General features: G+C 42.8%; 1 protein-coding gene across 3 annotated transcripts in view; it reads right to left on the bottom strand.

Moving 5' to 3' along the window:
- frmd4a (FERM domain containing 4A) overlaps positions 1-22,624 on the bottom strand; it is a 125,199-nt gene extending 102,575 nt beyond the window's left edge. Inside the window, exon 1 of one of the 3 annotated variants that reach the window (XM_049573775.1) lies at positions 22,285-22,624. In XM_049573775.1, coding sequence (XP_049429732.1) covers positions 22,285-22,329 — 45 coding nt within the window. In that variant the 5' untranslated portion in view covers positions 22,330-22,624. Of the gene's footprint in view, positions 1-221; positions 721-15,147; positions 15,352-22,284 lie in introns of those variants that run through there. The other 2 variants (XM_049573778.1, XM_049573776.1) reach the window with 2 other exon arrangements.
- Between the last annotated feature and the right edge of the window lie 627 nt (positions 22,625-23,251).

A 23,251-nucleotide genomic window follows, 5' to 3' on the forward strand; every position in this document is an offset into this window, starting at 1 on the left:
CTGAGACCTCCTGCATCTCCTACACTCTCTCAGCATTCTGCCTATCGCCCCTAGCAACGCCGGTAGCTCGGAAACTTCTCAGCTCGAGTTCTAGCATCACCACGGCGACAGCAGCACGGCAGCTTGCAAGGCATGCTATCTCCCTATATGCCAATCTGGGTGATGGATTCCTGTGGAGGAAACAGTGGTTGAGATGCTCTGTGATCCCCATGGTAACCTACCCGCGTCCTCATTGGAGACAGAAGTCCCTCCATGGCTGATTCGGTTGGTTCCGGTGGGCTCGGGTCCCCTCAGCTGTGTCAGTGTATTATCCCAGTCCGCAAATAGATCCTGTTAGAAACGCTGTCTCATCCTCAGAGCGAACATCTCCTCTACAACGCAGCTCCCTACCCACCCAGAGAGCCCAGCGCACTGACAGGCACACACAGAGAGAGCCTGTGTGCGTGTATGTATGTGTGTGTGTGTGTGTGTGTGTGTGTGTCCGTCCGTGACACACACACAGGCACACACAGTGAGGAGCAGGAGGAGAGATGGCAGTGCCAAAGTCCTGGTGCTTCTCCTCCTTGTGCCGCTGACCTGTCAGTTGGTGTGTGTGATCTTCCCCTATAAAGCTGCGTGGGTTTTAATGTGCAGTGTCCATGGATGGTCTCTCTCTCTTTCTCTCTCTCCTTTGCTTCTCATTACTCCCTCTCTCTCCGCCTGTCCCCTTCTCTCTCACTCTCCCTCACTGCCTCCAGCTACATTTGTTCCCTTCAATGTGGCAAATGATTGCAGGTCTTTTTTTTTCATGGTACAGCACTCCTGCTAGTGCTCTCTCTCCTCTCCTCTTCCTCTCCTCCCCTCTCTCTCTCACTCTCCCTCTCCGTCTGTCCCTTCTCACCCTCTCAGCTTCCCATAATGCTTCTTTTCCCGTCCTCCTGCTCACTGTCAACTCCCTGTTCCCGCCCAAGCCCCGAGCCGGGGGTCAAACAAAATGTACATTTATAGCGTGTGTGAAAGAGACGGGTAAAGAAACTGAAAGGGACACAGAGAAAGAGGAGAGAGGGCACTCTCCGGGCCACTATTGTCCCCCCAGACAATAGTGGCTCTTAATCGCCTAGCAACCTGATCACCCTCTATTCTCTTAATATACAAGGCATGAGTCACCCTCTCAAACACACACACATGCACTAACACACACACTCACACAAACGTCGTCCCTCCTTTACAAACATGCCCACGCTCATATGGCTGCAGCTGCACCATAACCTATATTGATGACATGTAACAGGTCATCTGGCATATTGACGGCTGTTTGGTTTGATTCCATGTGAGGGTTGTTGCATGTAACAGAGCTGCCGTCATTGCCACTGGATATGGATCTTTGTGTTTGTGTGTTTGTGCTAAGTGCGTGTTAATGTTCTTCCCTTTAAAATGGATAAAAACACGGGCAAATCATCACCTCTGCTCTGAGCTGCATCTTGCCGTTGCCATAGCAACAATGTCCGTCAGGGTAGGAGCACAGAGAAGCGGTGAGACCATTAAAAAACCTGAAATAAATAAATAAATAAATAAAACTGGGTGCATTCCTGCGCCTGTTGCCTTTCTCATTCGCAGCGGTTGGATCTAACTACGAGGTGAGAAGACACCAGCGGTTCAGGTGACTACTTTCTGACTGTGGACAAGCCTAAGCGCCTGGACAGCATGACACCACGAGAGGTGCTATCTCTGCCTCTCTCCTCCTTTCTCTCTCAATTATTTTTAGCCTGGCTTCTCTGTATTGACCCAGATAAGACAAAAAAAGAATTGAATTAACCGAATTAACCACAACGGACACTACCATCGAGGATCCCTGATTAGATTCATGCACAGTGTGACATATCTTGACCCTGTTGTGTACCACATAACTTTACACTATTGTACTGTCACTGTCACACACTGATGACCTCCATGTTTGAACTCACAAATGGACCAAACTACATTCAGTCATGGAAAAGGATCAGTTTCTCTTTTCCATAAAGTCTGATGATGATTTGATCTTTAAAGGCACAGTTCACCCCACAAACAAAAATATGTATTTCTGTTACCTGCAGTGCCATTTATCAATCTAGATCATTTTAGTATGAATTGCGAAGTGTTGGAAATACTGGCTGTAGACATGTCTGCCTTCTTTTGGATATAATAGAACTAGATGGCACTTGTCATGCTCAAAGCACCGAAAAAAACTCAAATCCAGTTACTCAAGATAGTCAACAGACCTTGTTGTGAGCAGTGTCATGTGGGAACTATTTAATTTCTACCCAACTACAGCCTCCAACCGTATCGTTATGCAGAAGGAAGCATGTATCTCCTGCAGGCTCACCAAGCAACACTGAGCTAACGAGAGTTCAGCTGAGGAGGACACCATTAATGTTTACATCGCCCACTGTTATAAGCATGAGCCTCTTGTCCATCAGTAGATGCATGCTTATTTTACACAGTGATACAGTTGGCAGGCGTAGTTTGGTGGAAAGAAAGTAGTTCCTACCAGGTCATGATTTCTGTAAAGAGGCGTTTTTCTTTGAGCACTACAAACCTAGTGCCATCTACGTACATTATATTCAGGAGAATGCAGACATCCCTACGATCAATATCCCCAACACCCCGCAACTCACCACAAAAATCTAGACTGACAAAAAAGGGAAAGGTAGAATATGTATTTTTGATTTGAGGGTGAACTGTACCTTTAAAGTGTGTGTGTTAACATAGCCTACATTTGAATCCTCACAGCAGCTGCTCAATAGTCTTCTGATTGATTGGTGCTGACAAGCTGAAAACGCATGGCGACTCTTACACCGTCACATAACCACTGCAGCAATGAAAGAGCAGATAGACTGGAACCTGCTGTCGCATAACAGACATTGATCGCAGGCCAGCCTGGACGACACAGACGTCTCAGCATGACAACGTGTGGACAAGATCAATAACACCCAGCCTGCAGGTGGGCTGGCCACTGTGACCCTCTACAGTGTGTGTGCTAATGCAGCAAAGATAGTTTCAAAATCAGAATGTCACACTGCCCAGAAAAATCACACAATACTATTTTACAAACCAGAGTTTGAAACACAGCGCTTGCCATTTTGATTTTAATCAGACTGGGCGACCAAAACATGAACATATGCTATGAACAAAATACCTGTTTCGGAGCCTAAAAGGTGAAATGTGGTGCAATATTCACAAACATTGACATGATTAACATCTAATTAAAATGAGCCCACATGATCAGGATTTAAAGTCATGTATTTCATTTATAAGGCATATTTAAACAGGAGATTTCCCATAGGAGAACATTCCTTGGTCCACTTCACACCAGACAATTTACCACTTCACACACGGAACATCGCCATCAGACCATGTGATTGTATCACAGCACACACAAGGACACAAAACACACACAGATGAGTAAACACCACACACACACGCACAGGCAAAGACACACTATATAAACTCTTAACTCTCCCACACACTTATTAATGATGTAAAAATTGCATAAGTGCTGCAGAGGTCTCTATAAGGAGGCAGGGAAGAGCTCAAATCTCATTATTCAGCTGACCTCTGACCTTGGAGCAGTGGTGGACCCAAGGTAGTCTCCTAAATATAGCCTTATGAATAAACCTCCAGCACATTTATCCATCACAATTCCCAGAATACTTTTATTTAAATTATTTTTTGTTCATTAATGCTTCATTTAAACCATTTTCTACTTTGGTTACTTTATCTTTTTTGTGTCTGAGTGAATATATATAACTACTTCAGTTTGGCTCTCTGCATTTACACAGAGAGAACAGTGGCAGTTCGTCTTGGCATTGAAAATAAAATTTGGCATTGAAAAAGAAAACTGTTCCACTGAAAAATACAATACAGGCATTAAGAATTATTGTATTTTACTTTGATATTTTTCACAGTGTGATGTGTGTTTCAATGACACTCTTCTGAGATTTCCTTGATGTAAAACTTGAGGAGTTGGGGTCAAAAAGAGCCTCTTCTTCTCTTCTTAGTATGTGGTTTATATGTAACTCACACTTTCCTTGCCCCCTCCCCTGAAACACCACCCCTCCACACCAAAACAGTGACAGGAAGTAAAAAATGTCATTGAAAAACCACCTCAGAATACAAAAAAATAATTTTAATACCTTTATTCTATTTTTTTAGTGGACCATTTTCAGTGTCAATGTTTCTTTCTTTCTTTCAATGCCAAATTTTATTTTTTGATCCAAAAATTTACCATCACTCTTCTAGATCCATACATGTATGGGTACGGTGACGTCTTTAGGCAGAACTGTGTCAGAAATACTGTTTTAGGATGAACCAAGGTTGAAAATGAGCTTTTTTCTCTTCACCAGGCTGGATGACCATGTGTCTGGCGAGCCACACTGACATACAGCGCCATATATCACCATCACGCATTACCGCTGACAGTGAATGTTAACCTGTCAGCGAATCCTGCATGCACACACACCAAACATACACCTCGTCCCTGCCCCCAACCCTTCCCAGCCGCTATTAAACCTGCACACAGCCATACATAAAGGAGAGAATGGGTGGATGGGATATAGGGGGTGATAACCATTACAATCACAGGACAATACTGCACAGTGCGGTGCACACTGCAATATACTGCACATTGCCCTTAAACCTATCCCCACCCTCTCTGGGTCCCCATCCCCCTTCTCTACACTCCCCTCACCTCATCCTCACTCCTGTCCCCGTGGCCCCAGCTGGACCCAAAAATGACCCCCTTGTGAGTTTTTTTTCCCCATCACGTGGATGTGAACTGACACACCTTGGTCAGAGTGTGTTGATTTATCGTCCTAATGTCTCGTGGTTCTAGTTTACTTGCACCTTTTCGATTTCTATATTCTGGTACATGCAGCTATTAGCAAACGTGACAGCAGCATTTGCTCTGAGCGAATATACGCGAGCCACATCACGGACAAATGTGAAAATGGTGTGTAATTTTCTCTGGCTGTTTGTGTTTCTACTGAGAGCTGCAATTACACTGCAAAAAAGCAGACGTCCAATGGGCTGAGGTAATTAGCTGCTGCTAAACAGACTGTAACTTCACGGGGGGAAACAAAGGAATTAATTGCAATGATTATCAATTAAACTACATCATGGCACTAAGAGGAGCTCGCGAGGTTCTCTTCTTTCTTTTAGAGGCGCTCCAACTCCACACTTCAACCCGATGTCTTTTGGTCTTTTAATCTGTTGTCCCATCTGCCATTGTGGCCGTTCCAACACTCCGCTGTTGACTTAGCCAGACACCATTTGTTTAGTTAGTTTATTTAGTTTTGATATTTGACACTGAATTAATATTTCAATAGTGGAGTTTCATTAAGGGAATATCTGCCGTGTGTTTACTTTAAAACAAGACTGAATTAAAACCTGGTCCAGCGACCCAGGTGACTAAATTAAACAAAGGCAGGTTGGCAGCCCCGTGGCAGAGCATAACAGAGAGAAAGAGACACGAGGAAAGGAAGAAAAAGAAAAAGAGTGAAGTCATATTCATCGTTATTCACCGTGTGTGCCCAGGTGTCTGGCTGGGAACAGAGAGACCCATAAGTCAATGTGCAACCCTGTCACAGCATTACAGCTAAATCAATGCCACTAGAGAGCAAACCGCTGCCGACTCTCACACGCCGTGTTGGAACTTCTTCTCTATGCAGACCAATAGCATCGACTCAGGAGGGAGTTGGACAGACAAGATGTGTGCCTGTTAACAATCACTGTCAATTCTGTGGGTGATGCGATGGAAAATGAGATAGACTGGACCCTTACACATTTGGGCAAAAAAGTGTCCACGTTTCATTTTCCTGCAATAGGAAAATAATTTATGGTTTGTTAAGTTTTTTTGTCCACGCCATCAACACAGTCTTAAAGTACCATTTTCTATTTTAGCATCCAGATTAAGTAATTTACAGAAGCAAAAGAGCAATCTGCTAAATTAATATTGGCAGATCTATGTGGTATGTATCTGTAGGATTAAAGTAGTAAGCCAAGAAGAGTGTTAATTACCGTCTAAAATCAATTAACCACATTATCATCATTAAATATTTAAAATCCTCATTCCTGGTGGAGACATGAGGTAAGCTGCTGTACAGTAGATGGGTTAATCCAGGAATTACTCCAGCCGTGATAGGCCGTGCTATCTAAAAAAAAAAAATCTCACACACATACTGAACATCTAAAGACCTGAGAGGGCTTTGTCCCTGCTCCAGGAGCTTTCAACGAGATTTTAACGCAATTGGTTACTGCTGTTTGGTGTCGGACTCATGGCCAAGGCTGAGATTTACTATGATATATTGGAGTGTGAAACTACTTTAGGCCGTTCCCAGAGCCAAGGGTCCTGGCTATGTTTGAGAGAGCTGGGCTGATTGTTGCCAGAGGGAATTTGTCTGACATCCAATCTAGAGTTCATTAAACAGCAATCCCAGGAAACATGCTGTACATGCACATTGATACGCCCATGCACACACATACACACACACACACACACAAGGAGGAAATGTCCTCCACCAATATGCACAGAGATGTACATTTGCTATGTGTGGCTGCCCTCATCGGCCTGCAGTGTTGGAGGTAGTTAAAGGCAGAAAGGGAAAGCCCCTCTCCTCTCACACCTCACCACAGCTCAGAGAGAGAGGGGCATCTTATCTCACTACTGCAGAGAGACAGAGAATTAGAGAGGGAGAAAGATGGATGGTAGAGGGTAATGTGAGCAGGGTTTTGCAAGAGAAGGACACAAGGGATTGGGAGAGAGAGTGGGCAAGAGAGAATAGCACCGACAGAGAAAGAGAAAGAGAGAGAAAGAATATTTAATCAATCTCATTTCCATAACTTCCATCCGCCAAAGCAGCTGCCTTTGTGGTCCCACTGATTAAAAATGTGTTGTTTTAGCCAGATTCAACAAAAACATCACCATCAGACTTAACATTTCTCCCACAAGAGCACATCTCACAGCAGCTAGGGAGCTCGTGCAAGATGCGACCGCCCCTACAGCACAGCATCAACATGAAAACACTTCCTAAACCACCACATATGTGTACATTGATGTATTTCCCCTCCATTTAGATGCACATTTGTGTTCGAAGGAGTAGTGAATTGGTTTTATTCATCGTGAGCCACGGTAGAAGCGTGCCCGATGCTATGAAGTCACTCCAGACTGGTCTCCTAGCAACTGTTGTCAGGGGCAACCAGCATTCTCTGCAGACAGCACAGCAAGCCTCGCAGAGAGAAAGAGAGACACATAGAGAGTGACAGCATGGTTGAGCACTGACCGTGGCTAAATTACCATTTGCTGTGTCCTTACGGCGTCAACAGCCGCACAATCTTCGCATCCCCTATCCAAAATTCATCATCGACCATCATGTGTCATTACTCACATAATGGTTCGGAGGAGCTGATTGCACACAGAGCGCTGGCTTTGCATGTTTAGCATACTGATTTTGTTTGCAGGCACAGACACTGACAGAAACATGACCTATTTTTATATCTCTGACACATGCTGTATACTCATACACATGCCCAAAGCATGGCCAGACGTTCACTGCTGCATGTACCAGTCCTGACATTAACGCCCACCCACATTCACACACTGCCCTCTGCTGCTGAACCTCAAACAAAGCACGCAGGTACTCCCTAAATTCAAATAAAATACGACAAGGTGTATGACACTTTAAACTCATATTACAGTGGATCAGGAATCAATTAGCATATTGTTTGCCAAAATCTGAACTTTGCTAAATCTCCAGTTGTCATGAATAATTTAAAAACGCGCACCAAGCAGATGCAATAACAGGACGGATAATGGAAAAACAGAGTTCAATCTGCTATCTGCATAATGATAAGATCTGGATTCCCATCACTTGCTGGAATATTAATACAGAAAAACACGATTTTATTTATCGCATTCATCTCTTTGTTGTCTTGTATTTTTGATCTCACTATAATTGAATTCTTGTCCAAGAGTCTGTGGCGCTAACATGCAGCCATTAACATGTCATTCAGATACCGATGATAACTCTTGCAGGGAAATTACTCGTGTTTCAGGATTTGATAAAGCAGCTGAAGAAATTCAAAACTGAGGGTAAACACTATTAACTGTCTTTCTTTCTCTCTGATATTCAAACAGCAGAGTATGGAGAGGAATGTAAATCATCTTTGCTACAAATACTGCTTCAACAGATGTCACTATTGTGATATCTACAGGGATATCTTTAAGCCTGTGTAGATGCATACTAATCCAACATTAGAAGTAGTTTAAAGTATTACCTTTAGATACTCTGAATGGCTCTTAATACTTGTTATAATCAAGAGTTTTATATATTTCCATTTGAATAACACTGGAAAGATACCAGATTTTCACTTTACAATTATTGGGAACAAGAGAGATAGTTATAGAAAATTGGTAAAAACAAAATGCTGTCAGTCAAATTCATCTTTACGTTGTTTTCACTGTGTGTTTTGTCTCTTTTTGGGCAAATGAATTACACTCAAAATACAAGATCAGGGAGGTGGAGAAAGAATCTGTGACCAGAGCCATACAAAAATGTACAAAAAGAGCAATTGCACTTAATGGACAGTGAAAAAGCATCCAGATGAAGACAATGTGAGAACAAAAAGAAACAGGAAATATTTAACAGGTGCTGGACTATTTACATCCATTATTTAGGCTACATTATTATGGTATTTGTAATATTAACATGACATCAATATTTCATCTTTAAATAGCACTGTTACCATTAATACTGGTAGATCTCAACACCCCTAATTTGTAGGGATGCACGATATATATTGAGACGATAAATTATTGGCCGATAATGGGACATTTTATAGTTATGCATTATTCCTGATAATTAAAATCATAGCCGATAAATAGCGCCAATAATACAAAGCCAGACTGCTTCCATCAACTTAACAAGGGCAGCATCTACACACCTGGCATAGTGGGTGGCGATACATGAACCTTTAAACACAAAGAGAGGAAGAAGAACAGCAACTGTAGCATGCTGTCTAGGGGGCAAAACATGCTGCGGTGTGGACGTCTTTCACAGTTCCAGAGGAAGACAACAGGATTGCACCAAAGGTCTGATCTTCGACCGTCCAACAGATGTTTGACACTGCGCTGAAGGACCATCTCCAGAGTGTTAGCATGAGCTAATTAGCAGCAGCAGCTTCCATCCAACACAAACTTTTAAAAGGCTATACTCTGTTGTTAAACTTATTAACTATCGCTAGCCATGTCATGCTACAGTTGGCGATTATTTGTATCGTCACCTCTCTGGCTCATTTGTGTGAGACACAGCCACTTGTTGGTCTGAGTTGAGTGTTAATGTGTGAGGGGAATCTTTGTGAACTTTCAGATCCTCATACTGATTATGTTCATCTGTAGTGTAAGGTTATATGGGGGCGTTTAGGGTAGACAATTTGACAGTACCCCAGAAACTCTCCCTCTTTTTCACAGCCTAATGTCGGCAGGTACAGAAGAGTCAAAACTGTTGTTTTTGTTGTGTTGGCAATAGTGATGTTGGTTTGATTTAGCTACAGAATATTAAATCAGCCTTTCTTACCCTCAGGTGTACATAAACTTCAGGTTATACACTTCTTTTTAAACACAAAAATGTGACATGATCGACTATCGTATCAGTTATCGGCCATGAGGAGCAGGAAGTTATCGGTTATTATTATCGGTTGAAAAAAATCCATATCGGTGCATCCCTACTAATTTGAATGCAACAGCCTAAATTAAAGAGCAGCAGAAGTGATGGTGGAGAAAATATGGCAACTAAATATGAGATGGAAACCCTATATGTGTGTGATTATACACACTAAACGTCTCACCACAAAAAGACATCTACAGATTTTAATGATTCAACAGCAGAAACACTGGGACCTTTACTGGAACATTATCTGTCTGCACTTAATCGTCTCCTCTTTTGGAATGGATTATCCCTTTGAATAATGAATCTAGAGGACACAGTCATACATCAGAGCGGGAGATGAGGAGGAGATGAAAGCATACATGACATGAAGGATTGGGGAACAGAGATAAATATGAGTGTGCCCTTTGCCCTTGTGCTCAGTCCATATAATGTTTCATGATCTCTCTTGGGCAGACAGAGACAATGAGAGCACGTTTCACCAGCAGCAGTAGCCTAGAGGCTGCAGGAGCAGACTTTAAATGTTTAAAGCTTTCAGCTCTGGACTGGCCTGATAAAGGCCCCATTAGCAGCTGCTGAGATGACCTTATGTGCAAGGAACTCCTGATGGCTCAAGTGAAGCTGCACAGTGGTCAGCACCAGAGGACTGTGGGCGAACTGGGCAGCTTCTCCTGGAATCAGTGCCTTAAAAAAGCATGCATGTTCAGTTCTTCCTCTATGGATAAATGATTCACATAGTTTGGTGGGCTTTTGCCTCTACAGTTACTCTATTTTATCTTATTTGAATAATTTTGACACAAGATCTGGTAAAAATTAGTGCATATGCTTAGATGAGATGTGGCTTTGAAGAAATGCTTATATGGGCTGCTGGCTGTGTGTGTCTGCAGGGTAATATATTATGCATTACAGAGGGGATTAGTGTGGCTAAGGTCATGTAATGCTTAAAATCAGCAGCTCTGATATCAGTCATCAATCAGTCGTATCAGCCTGTCAGCCTAGTAGCAACACCCAGCTGTGTTAAGTAGGACAAAATACAGACTTCATTTAATGGTAACAATCGTGAACTGCTTTTAGCCTGTGTGTGTGTGTGTGTGTGTGTGTGTGTGTGTGTGTGTGTGTGTGTGTGTGTGTGTCTACAAATGAGAACAGACTCATGGGGAGATGCCATTTACAGTAACATGCTGTGCAGAAGCATCCACTGTTGACCTTCCTGCTCCCTGACCTGCTCATAACTGCAGGGGTTGCACGTTTTAACTACGCAACTGTGCTCAGATTACCTGTGGAAATGCCATTCAAAGGACAGAGGGGAATACACGGACACACTACATCTCCTGCAACCCCCAGGGATCCAATAAACCTTGCAAAATTCATGAAGCATCATTAAAAGCAGATTTTAGTCTTTCTAATGGAGAACTTCACTTGGATCTGATTCAAAGGCCTTCATCTCCCTCTAGAGGCAGACTAGAGGAGCTACAATAAACACTTCACTGCATGTGTCCCGCTCTTTCATCATCTTCCTTCCGTTATTGCTCTACGGTGAATCATCTGTAAAATGTGCGTGGTGGTAAAATCCCCCCGCTACTTTTCTAAACCCTGTCACAGCTCTGCTATCATGTTTCAAAGCAGAAGCACTTCCACATTACAAACCACTATTCCTCTTTATATACAGCCACCTACCACTCATGCACATTCCAGTCATAAATCATAAATACACACAGATAATGTCACCGGATATCATTGTTATTCCTACTTTGTACATATAAATATGTGTATATGTATGCATTTCTTGTTTCTTTCACCCTGCTGTATGTATGTTTCTTTCTTTTATTTCTTTATTTTTATCTATCCAGAACACAGAAACAGAAAAATACAGAATAAAAATGTACAGCTCTAAAACAAGCATTGTAAAACAGAAAGTAAAACTACTTGTCATGTCATGTGTCATGTATCCAAGAAGTCAACCATAAAAATGCAAAAAAGGGCAACTATACATTATTACAAAGACCTGCTAAGATACACCGTGACACTGGTGTCATACCTTAAGTACCTTCAGGGTATTTATGTATTAATTAATTGAATAGCTTTTGTACTGAGCATTAAAGGGGGCATTAAAAATCTTTTCAAAAAAGCTCTGCAGTGAGGCAGGTGTTTCTAGGGCAACCAAGGTCACACTTTTGTCTCTAGAAGTGAAAAACCAAAGAGAGAAGTCGTAGATGGGCCAAATTTCAGTGCTGTTTCAGGTATCTACCTCAGTGGCTAATATGATCTGTATGACCTCAAACACAATTTAAAAAAATGAAAAAATGTCACTATTTATTATGAGACCATTAATTAGGCAGAAACAGATGTAACAATAGTAGCAGTCTGTTTCTTAATATTCAGCTCCACGTTACTCAAGCTACTGAATGTGGAAAGTCAGAAACCATGTCGCTTCCTGCTGTAACAGGATGTTGGTGCTTGCGGGCCCCCTTCTCTGGTTTCACTGTTATGCACATGCTTTATTTCAGCAAAGCAAAATGGAAACAGTAGGTCCCTCAGCCCTCATTTGTGTGTACGTAATGTGCATTGTATTTTGGAAATTTTAGCTTGTCTGCCTTTGCCAATTACGATTTTAACAAGTAATTGTTAGCGCTTCTCAGGTAATCCTGATGGACAGTGGAAATCTGGTGCAAAAGACTGTGAAGTGACAGGGTGGTTAAGGGATTAAAACAAAGTCCATCTCTCACCTTCTCATTTTGATCAATAAAAAGGAGAAGTTTATGTTTGTTAAGTGAAGTTTAAGCTATTCACAGGTCATATCTGTTCCCTCTGGCTTTCTTTCCTGTAAGTGCTACTAACAAGACAGCTCTTCATTATGACAAGGACCTGTTCTTTGTTAACTCGCTCCATATGGAGTACAATCGGCCCCACTGGGACCTGTGTCAACCACAGTGTGAGACGTCAGAAGCGTGCGCACTGTAGTGCACACACAAAATTACACACACCCTTATACACACGCATACATTGACGGCGAGAGAAATACACACAAAGGGAGAGAAAGTGAACTTGCAAGCAAATAGAGATTGGTCTTTCTACTCAGACATCTGCTCGGTCCCAGAGACAGATGGCGAGCCAATCAGACCGCCTGGTGCCTCTGCTACTCTCCGCCTCCCATGCCACCCTGCCGCCCCTCCCCTAAACCTGTATCCTGGCACATGTGACAGGTGGCACCTTGCAAATGTGACACCATTGCCCTGGAAAATAATTTATGTATTCATTACATTAAAACTGGCATGCGGCATAAGCAGAAGACAAGAAATGTGAATCTAACCTTATCTATTTTACCTTCTTTCTTACTACAAAAGTAACCTAATGGTACCTAAAAAAAAATACCTAATAATAAATGCGTTCACAGACGTTTTACGTAGATCAAAGCAAGAGATGACATCCACAACCAGACACAAAAAGCAGTAGACAGACTACACTATCTGACCTCATTCTCTGCTGTTAAATGCAGTTCACCTATACCATACCCAGAGGCTTGCCTCAGATTCGGCTATGATTGATTAAACTGGAATGCGCTGAGCTTATCGTGTTTTGATGCTGCAACACCGAGCAGAAAACACTCATTTATCTACCCTGAAAGGTTTATTTCCACAGCAGCTTGACCTTCTAAAGGGGACAGCCGTCAGATAAATGTCATCTGTGGGCTTTGCTGCGGGCAATATCTTGCCAGCCCACTGAAATAAAATGAGATTCTCCTAAAGTCGGTGCAAGAATCTCATCTAAACATATCTGTCTGTTTGCTCAAGAAGCACTGATTGACTGCACCGTGCAGCATAGTAGGTCATGTGTGAGTATACGGGTAGTGTGTAAATATAGGAGTGTGTGGGCGAGAAGGAAAGAGAGATGGGGCTCCTTCTTGTGCTGCTGTTCAATCAATGAAATGGCCAGTATTGTACAGTGAATGCAAATACACATCTCAGCCCACGTTTATGCACAAACTCATACACCACATCGCCATCGACCCGAGAACTGCATAATTAGCGAGCCTTGTTTCATCTAAGCAATTTCAGCACATGTCAATGCACCTGCAGAGGTAGCCAGAGCAGAGATGGATAGCTCTAATAAACATCAGGATGAAGGCAGAGACAGAGCACAGGGAATCAATGGCAGACTTTGATGAGCATCTGCCAGGGTACACACACTGGGTCACGTCCTGCTCGTTAATGGCTGTTTCATTAACCCCTTCCTCACATCACCTATGCAAGATAAGCTCAGTTGATAACCTCGCTTCCAGCTGGCCGGCCATTAGACGCACAAGGAACGCTGTCACACTCCACTGAGAGCCTGCTGCATACATTAACATGCAGGAGGGGATGCACTGCGCGCACACACACACACACACACACACACACACAGTGCAAACACTTCACAGATTCACACCTGAGACCTTCCCCTGGCTACACACACACACACACACAAATGACCACAGCTGAGCGAGCAGATACTCTAGTGTAGTCAATTAGAATTGAGGCTCCTTCACCTCTGCAGCTCATCAATAGTCCTTAAACAGGCTGCAGGGTAAACAGCACAGAAGATTTAATGGTATACTGTGGTCTCACACACACACACACACACACACACACACACACACACACACACATTCATCAACCCTTATACATTTATGCATGTGGTGAGGAGTGAGAACCTTTTCTCTCACTTGCGCTTCCTCTCGGTTACTCTCTTTTTCTCTCATTTACATGTCTTCTCTTCCTCCTACTCTAGAAAAGGTCAAATTCTTAGCAACTTAATAAATCCAAAACAAAACAAAAATATTGTTTAACATCTGTAATGAACAAAAGTTACAACCAAATCCAGCCTGAAGCAGAATTTCTTGATGATACCCCTTTGATCGTAGACAGGTCAATCAATACTGTGATCATGGGCAGCTTTCAAAGCTGTTCACAGGAGAATCAAAGCTCCAATCAATATCAAACCTGAGCTCTGTTCATGACTTTGTGGACTCAGCAAATGGTTTTACATTCAACCTTGACGCAACTAAATATGTAATAACATTTTGACAGCAGCATAAACTTGCAGTAATCAATTTTTTTATAGTGTCATTAAATCAAAAGGAGGTGGTCATTCATAATGAGAAACTCAATTTGGCTTTTTAAGTTCGTTGTCTTAAAATAATGGTCGGCACATAGAGTTATTGAATGACTCCGTGTCAACTCTGTTGTTGAATCCTGGTGTTTTTGACAGACAAGCTGAAATACAACTACCTTACCTGTCCAGCATCAAGCAGCACCTGCTAGCCAACATTAGCTGCTAGCTAACGATAGCTGTTAGCCAAAGTTAGCCGTTAGCCAACGTTAGCCAAAGTTCGCAAGTTGGGAAAGTCGAGCAGTTAGCAAAGACAAATGTTTTCCCCAGGACTTGGAAGAGACCAAACCAGAGTTAAAAGGAAAATAAATATCACACTTACATTTTTCAGGTGGCCAGAAACGGCACTCCCGTGGCTGTGTGATGATAGTGATGCTCCATTTCTGCTGTAGGTTAGCTAACACGTTAGCCATAACAACTTTAGTAATGTTAGCTAACAACTGGGCAGTAAGCATGTCCGTTATGTAATCGATTAACCTTGAAGATAAAACGCTGGTGCTTAATTCAGGCCTGCTGCAGTTTTTGTGTTAGAGACAAACACGTCGTTTTAAGTGTCTTAAACCACAGATAAAGCCTAACTTCCTTGCATACTAAGGCCTAAGTAAAATTCAGCAACTTCCACTTCTCCACTTGCTCTTTTCATATCTCTGTCACCTGCAGTGTTGGGGACTAACTACTTACATGTAATTAAATTAGGGAAAAAATAAATGTAAGTGTAGGCAAATATGTCACCGTTACTACAAAGAAAATGCAGGCTAATTAAATTCAGTTATTAATTATTCAAATTCATTCAATCTGCTGCTTTGCACCTTTTCACCATGTAGGCCTGCCTTCTTTTGCTAGGTCTATTTCTGGACATTATTCAGCTTTATTGTCCAGTTTTAAACAATTGTTAGAAAAGTAATCAAATGTACTGATTTTCTTTTAAGAAGTAAAATAGTTGCATTAACAGTTAACATTACATGTTTAACAGGGAAACTAGTAATCTGTTACCTATTAGGCTACATTTCAAAAGTAACCTTCCCAACCACCTGATATACCTTTTTTCCACAAATGTTGGCCCTTTTTCAACCTAGTATTAATATGCATCTTCTGTGATCCGACCCCAAATGGACAGCACAAATACAAGTGTAAACGACCACAAAGACGCATTGTGATTCGATCACTCAAACCACTTGCCAAGGTGATCTGGGACACATTTAAAACTATCTTTTATAGTGTAAACACAAATGCCTGAGGATGTGGTGACTGTTTTGGTTACAGCGCACTAACGCTCTATAACTGCCCCATTTTATGTCAAGTTGGCAAAAAGCGTTGTGTGACTATCCATCATGTTTTGCCCAACACATTCTCACTCCAACCTCATCACATATCAACGTTTGGTCACAGACTTTCCACGTCCACATACGACGTGCAAGGTACCCTGGGAGCATTGGTTGTTGAAGTTCTAGGATGCCGTGTCAGCTTCTGCCTGTTACATGCATTGTCTGTTTTGCATACAATGCCTTTCAAAATAAGCGCAATACGTTGGTACAAAACAACAAATTGAAGTTTTTTTCCTTCAATGACAAACACACTTGATTTGACAACACATGCACGTGGCTGGGTTTAGGCATCAAAGCACATGGTTGGGTTGAGGAAAAAACAAAAGGGTTTGTCTTTATAATCTTACGGGAAGCGAACAACGGCTTCTTGGACCCTACTCGGACTTCCACTGCCTTAACTTTAGTTGTTGTCCCACTGTGTTCCCCCAACTGCCGCCGGGCACCATTAAACCATAACCGTAAACGGCTGCATATCATGCCAACATGAAAGGACAGCTTTTTTCATCTGTGTCTGACAAGTCACTGATCAAGTGCCGGTTTTCAACTGGAGTAAGACCAGGTTGTTTTGTCCTATGGAAGGAGACGTGTTGAATTCTGCTGACAGCGATATCTCCAGCTGTACAGACACAACCACTAATGTGACTAACATCCATGCTACAGAGCAGCTAGCAAAAGTGTGGATGTAATAACTGTGTGTTGGGCAGTAACGTAATCTATACACAAGTGGTCAGCTTGAGACACATGATGGAGTTGATAGAAGGTGTGAATGGCGATGTGTCTCAGTTGTCCAATTGTGATCAAATCACCTAAAACACACATTAATACCAGGTCTAAGTAGGGTCTTTGACTAGTAGGAAAAGCACAGGGGAAATCCATGACACTAATGAAGGCTCAGTTCCATTCAGTGCTATTCCAGTGAGCCAGCATACACAACACCAGGACCTCCCCTGAGTGGAATTCAGCCATCATTAATGTTAATAAATACACCTGTGCTTTTCCCACAGTGACACAAAATGTCTGCCATGAAAAAGGTGTATTGTGTCATCGAAAAGTGATTTGCAGGTCAGTGATACACACTCACATAGGTACACTGCACTAAACAATGAAAACAAAACAAAAACGACAACAGAAATATCAAACATCAATGTGATAAATTGGTCCTAAAGAGGTAGGCCAGAGAGTTTTTAGAGACAGTAGCAGTTTCACTTTCAATCAGGTGTATTAAACAAGCATAGCATGATGTAGTGTGCAAAGGGCATTTATTTTCCTGTTGTAAAGTAAAAGTGTTTCTTTCCCCCTGCAGCAACTCCAGAGCTTTAGTTTGCTGACATCAGCAGAACCGGCTCCCAACATCACTCAAGCATGACTGTTCTGCAGTCAGACTGCAGCTTTAGGAAAATGATTAACTGGAAAATTATTCACATTTTATTTATACTATACTCTATAAAATTAGAAAAAGGGAAGTTGAGAGAAAGGAGAAGCACGAGACTTCTCTAGTAGGACAAGAACATAAAGTTGCATATCATGAAACAATTAATTATTGATAATAAAAAAAGAGCAATAATGAAATGCCATCTGTGCCTGAGCTTCTCGTTCATACTAATCACCCATAAGAGGAAGAGGTCTATGCAGGGTGTAAAGTGGCTCAGCTAAATAACCTCAAGATTACTTTCGGTTCTGCTAGTAATATAAAAGCGTGTGTTTCTGTGTGTATTCATGTTTGTTTTTGCGCACCTAGGACAGGATTTTAGGTTGATTTAAAAGTGAAACATTGACTCATAGCATTTGACGGCATGCCTAAAAGATTACATCTGAATTACTGTACTCAATGTGCACGCTCCAACCAGATGCATCAAAAGTACCTAAATGTCCACGGTTACATACAGATACACACATACACAAAATGTTATCAGCATCTCCTCCTCTGCCATTGTTACCGGGCAGTAATCAATTATCTCAGTATGATGTCATTCTGCTAACCCTCCCCCATACTGTTCAGCCCTCCTCCATGTGTACACTGGCTGCTCTATCATAGGGTGCATCAGCTCAGGAGTGGAAACTACAATGATGTTCTTATACTGAGAAGAAATAATCCTAAAACACTTATTATAACTCATGTTTCATTGTGCCAAGTTTTTAGGGCTACGCACTTATTTTGACGCAAGCTAATGCACATTGCAATTAAGTCACATGTATACACACACACACACACACAGTCAGTAGCCACATCATGTCACAGAGCAGTGATTTGATTACAGCTGAATGAATCCTCTGGCTGGATCACACTGAGTCATCTGGTCTCCATCCTCAGTGACAGGATAATTGAATGAGGGACAGTAATGAAGAGACATGGACGCCAACATGAAGGGCAGTGTAAGGTCTTTGTTTTTGGGTTGCCTCTCTTTCGAAATGGCTCCTCGCTGGATGCTTGCCCAAGTATAAGTAACAACTTGCATTATCAGGTTATCAACATGACTTTACAACGGGCAAAGTTCAAGCCACGCACTTGTGGTAATAATTGCTTTGGCAGGCGTGTGATGATGTCATCTACGACGCACAGGAGTATTTCTCATGCAGGGAAGATGCAGAACATGTCCACTGCTGTATCGCTGAGGAACAGTGAAGCTGAGAGCTGCTGTTGCCTCACTCTATGCAGAGCAGAACCCTCCAGCAATATGAAGATAATCCACTTAGCTTCTGTGTGTGTCAAGATACCAACTTGCCCTGCTTTCCTTCAGCTGTATTCGCTGGGCCCAGTGTAACAGATAGCAAAATGCATATTGATCAACTGCCCCTGCGTATGGAAGAAGACAGCCGCTCCAACAGAACAAGAGATCCACAAAAATAAAACAAGATGAGCCAGAGCTGAACACTGAGATAAACTGTGTTCCCATTTTTCTGACAGGCTCATCTCCGTCTCTCATTATGATTCCATGTGTCACTTTATCAGTGTGTGTTCAATTTATGGTAAATCCAGGTTTTGCTGCATCAAAAACACTCTGGCTGGAGCCTTTGAGGTGTTGTTGGGTTTTAGTCTGTATTCATTGCTGTTATTTACCCCCTATGCTCATCAAAATGTGCAGGTTTAAGGCACCTCTTTGGCATTTTATTTTGTACATCAGGGCACCCCCCCTAAGGTATATCCATCTTGGAGATAGCTGCTCTTCTCCGAGCCCCAAAGAGCGGAGCTAATCGGCTCAGTGCTGAGCACGGTGGCAAAGACTATAGCTGCTCCAGTTCTCATTAAACACACAAAAGGAATCCTGCAATCAAGAGCGAACACGTTAGAATGAACCCCAAAATGAAAGACTTGTATGTAATCACACAGGTCCAGGATCAGAGCAGTCACCAGTCTTCTGCAGTAGTCACACATTCCACTATAGGTGAGGGCTAAAGCTTGGAGACATGCAAAATCCCTGTGATAGAGATCTCAGCGGTAACGCTATAACACATCCCACTGAGGTCAAGCGATACCATCTAGTTTGTGATCTGTGCCAATATCAGATGACAGCATGTCTCGGTGCGTCTTAGCTGGAGACAGACTCGTTATTGATCTCTTCATCCTTTGCTAAAACAGAAACCCATCAGAGCGGGCAGACAGAGAGAAAGATGCTATGCCCATTTAGATACAACTGGCATGAAATCCCTCCTGGTGCCTATGAAATATGCCCATATTTAATGAATCTGTTCAGATGAAGTGCTTTTTAAAAAGGAGTATCATTCCCCTTAGATTCATTAATCAATTTCTCCTCCCAGTAATAGTATTTATTGATCTATACCATTCATAACAATATTACGATCCTAGCGATATTTCTCATACAATAGTCTCCCCTTCTTGGCCCTGTCTCTGACAGACAGACATAAGAACACTGTTTTATTGCAGAGCTAGTTTATGTCTGGGCCAGTCACATTAGTTCCAGACCAAAAAACCCCAGAAGAGAACTAAAACACATTTTACTGCATTTATTTATTAGTATCAGCCATAACGGGTGCATGGTAAAAAAAAAAAAAAACAATTTGTCCTCTTTGTGATAACTGAATGAGGTCACTTCCTGCTCAGACTTGGTGAGTGCTGTCCATCTATGGAAATTGTTTTTGTGAATGTTTGATGTGGGTGATGCGAGTTGTTTATTGTGCTGTCAGTGTGAATTATGCTCATTAAAGCAGCTCCTGTAATTACTGCAGGAGATAATCACTTATTCACCTAAAATATTAATACACACAGAGGCAGGAAGCATGATCAATATTAATCTTGGCTCATTGACAAACACACACACACACACACACACACGCTGCATAAACTCCCATTAATAATTGAGATAGGTTCAAGCTCTGAACTTGTCAGCGTGAATACAAATGCTGTGGATTTTGTGAACAAACCAATGAGCTCTGAAATTACTTATCCAATGTCAATCTTTTTCAGCTTGTGTTTAAAGGGAAATTCAACACAGACCAGATTTAAGTGGTGGTATTCCTTGGCTTTTTTGAGCTTGACAGCCGCAAACAAACCTCTGCCAAAGAAAACACCAAAAGAGCCAGTGACGTCCATATTGAAGTGTCTCACTCAACGCCAAGCGGTGAAGAGCGGCTCTGAATGATGAGAAAATCGAAGATGCGTGGCTATTATCATAAATGGAAAAGGTGAGTGTAAAAAGTTGTGACAGTAAGCTAGTTTTGCTGTGCGAGCTGGGGTGACAGACGCAAAATCTGGCATGACAGCATGAGCTGTCAGCTATGACAGTAAGAGCACTTGTCAGGGAACGCCCTCTATGCTAATGCTAACATATGCAGAGTAAAATGGATTTAAGGGACACTAACTGTCTGCCAGCACATGAACCCATTCTTGTCTCCATGCCAAACAAGGTCAGAATAATCCCTTAAGGATAAATCTATTTTAAAGGGGACAATGGTTAAGGTGATAATATGTGTCCTAGTGTGCCACTTTCTGTGGGAATAAAAGCCCACTTTCACCTTTGCCTCCTTTTCTCAACCTCTCCTTCTCTTCCTCTTCCTGCCCTCATCACTCACACTTCCTTTTTCTCCTCTCTCCCTTTGCCCTGTCCATCATGCACTCTTCTCCCACCCTGCTCCTTTTACCACCGCGTCTCCCCTGAGTGGGGTGCATGGCCTATCGCCATAGTAACAGACAGCCATGACAGGTGGAGATAGCAGGTAGTGCGGCGATGCATGACTCCCCCTGGGACTGCAGAATGCCAACACTATAGAATGAGAATGAGCAGAACATGCTCTCTCATACAAAGTCACCCTGCATACAGTGTGTACCTTCAGTCCATTGAAGCTTATTAGAAGAGGGGGTCCATGCCTTATCTGTATTCCACACATGCAGCAAAGCCACACTGCCATTGTTTCACTGTGCGGCCGGACAGAGGGGAGAGAGGAGTCCAGTGGATTTACGCATGCTGTGTGCTTCTATTTCATCGCTCTCTATGGCCAGATCTGAACCAGGCCAAGCCAAACCAATCTGTTTCATGTCAGTGAGGGACTGGATTCTGCACTAACAAGATCCTACAAATCATCCACAATGGGATGCAGAAAAACTGTTTTCTCTATAGTGTCCAATTGAATCAATTCAGTCTTGAAGATCGCACGCAAATCTCACACACACTCACACAGAACACACCACTTTAGCAACTTATTCATGCACTACACACACATGCAATTTTTACATCCATATAATAAGATACATCAAATGACATCTGTCACCGACATGTACAGACACCATGTTCGACACTGCATCCCAATGCCTGCAGTAGTCTGTGAGGGATTTCTCCCACACTTCACCACTGCAGCAGTTGAACACGTGGAGGAGTTAGACAAAAGCTAGAGTTTTCCCGAGTTGGATGCAAAAGACAGCTGTTTCTTTAGTATAGACAGCAGCTTTGGAGTCTCACTAGGAAGTTATCGAAGCATTTCAGGCTTGTAGATGGTAGTAAAGGGGAGGAGCAAACAAGCAACATCCTTTTTAATGAGATGACAGCAGCTCACCTCCTGCATAAGTGGCTGCATGAGCGTTTGCCATGAGGAGAGAGTGATGGAGAGCCACAGCAGAGAAAGAAAGAAACAAAGACAGACAGTAGATAGCGCCGGCAATACTATAAACCTGCAAGACTCACCATGAGCAAACACACGGCTGATTCAGGCATGAGTTGGACAGCCATGATGGGATCCTCTTATGGATTCTTGTGAAAAGGGAACACCGCCAATTTCCTGGAGGGACTCTCTTCGTTATCCTCTTCCTCGCTCCTTTTATTCAGAGTCTTCACCCAGGAAGCAAGCTCACCTCTGTCCAGATCAAGTCCTTTGACTGACCCTCCCACTCTGTGTCCTTATCCACCTCCCTCTGTCTCTCAGTCAGTGCTGCAGACAGCCTCTGGTCTCTAATTGTAATGCCACAGTCCCTGGAGAGCCTGTGACTCCCCAGTCTCTCTGCGACTCTTCAGACTGAGCGGAAAAGCAGTCCTCCTTCTTCCAGTTCTTTGATCTGGGAGCAGACCCACCCACCCCCCCACTCCTCCTTTCACTTTTAAAACACTCCCCGCAGATCCCACACCCACCTCCCCCAAACCCCAGTGACTCGGGCGCCTCTTGCTAAATGCTCCCCTCCCTCTGTTGCTGCCTTCTGCCTCCCTTTTTCAGTCTACTCTCCTCACAACACAAAGCACATCCAGGCATGCACGTGGGTTTTTGGTCTTTTCTCTTTCTCCTGAGGCTGTCCTGTCGCTGCTCCACGGGATGTAACCTGCATCAGTGATGCTCCCCAGTCTAAAGCACTCCTCCACTGTGGTGGGAAAGACAGACGCTCACCTCTCCCCTCCACTCAGAGATCCAGCGTAGAGAGATCCCCTTCAGGCTGATCCCCTGCCTCATATATCATCAGTATGAGACAAGGGCAGAGAGTGAAGCAAATAAAGGAGAGTATAATAGATAGTTTCAAAAGAAGAGAGGATGAGGTAAAAGGCAACCAGGAGGAGAGAGATGTAGTGGGGAGAGCAGCCACTGGTGAGAGAGGTCCTTACTGTGCTGAGCGTAAATGAGGGTGGGTGGAGAAGAGGGAGGGGAGAGAGCGATGGAAATGCAGAG

The sequence above is a fragment of the Epinephelus fuscoguttatus genome, linkage group LG4 (genome assembly GCF_011397635.1).
Source record: "Epinephelus fuscoguttatus linkage group LG4, E.fuscoguttatus.final_Chr_v1".
Taxonomy (NCBI): domain Eukaryota; kingdom Metazoa; phylum Chordata; class Actinopteri; order Perciformes; family Serranidae; genus Epinephelus; species Epinephelus fuscoguttatus.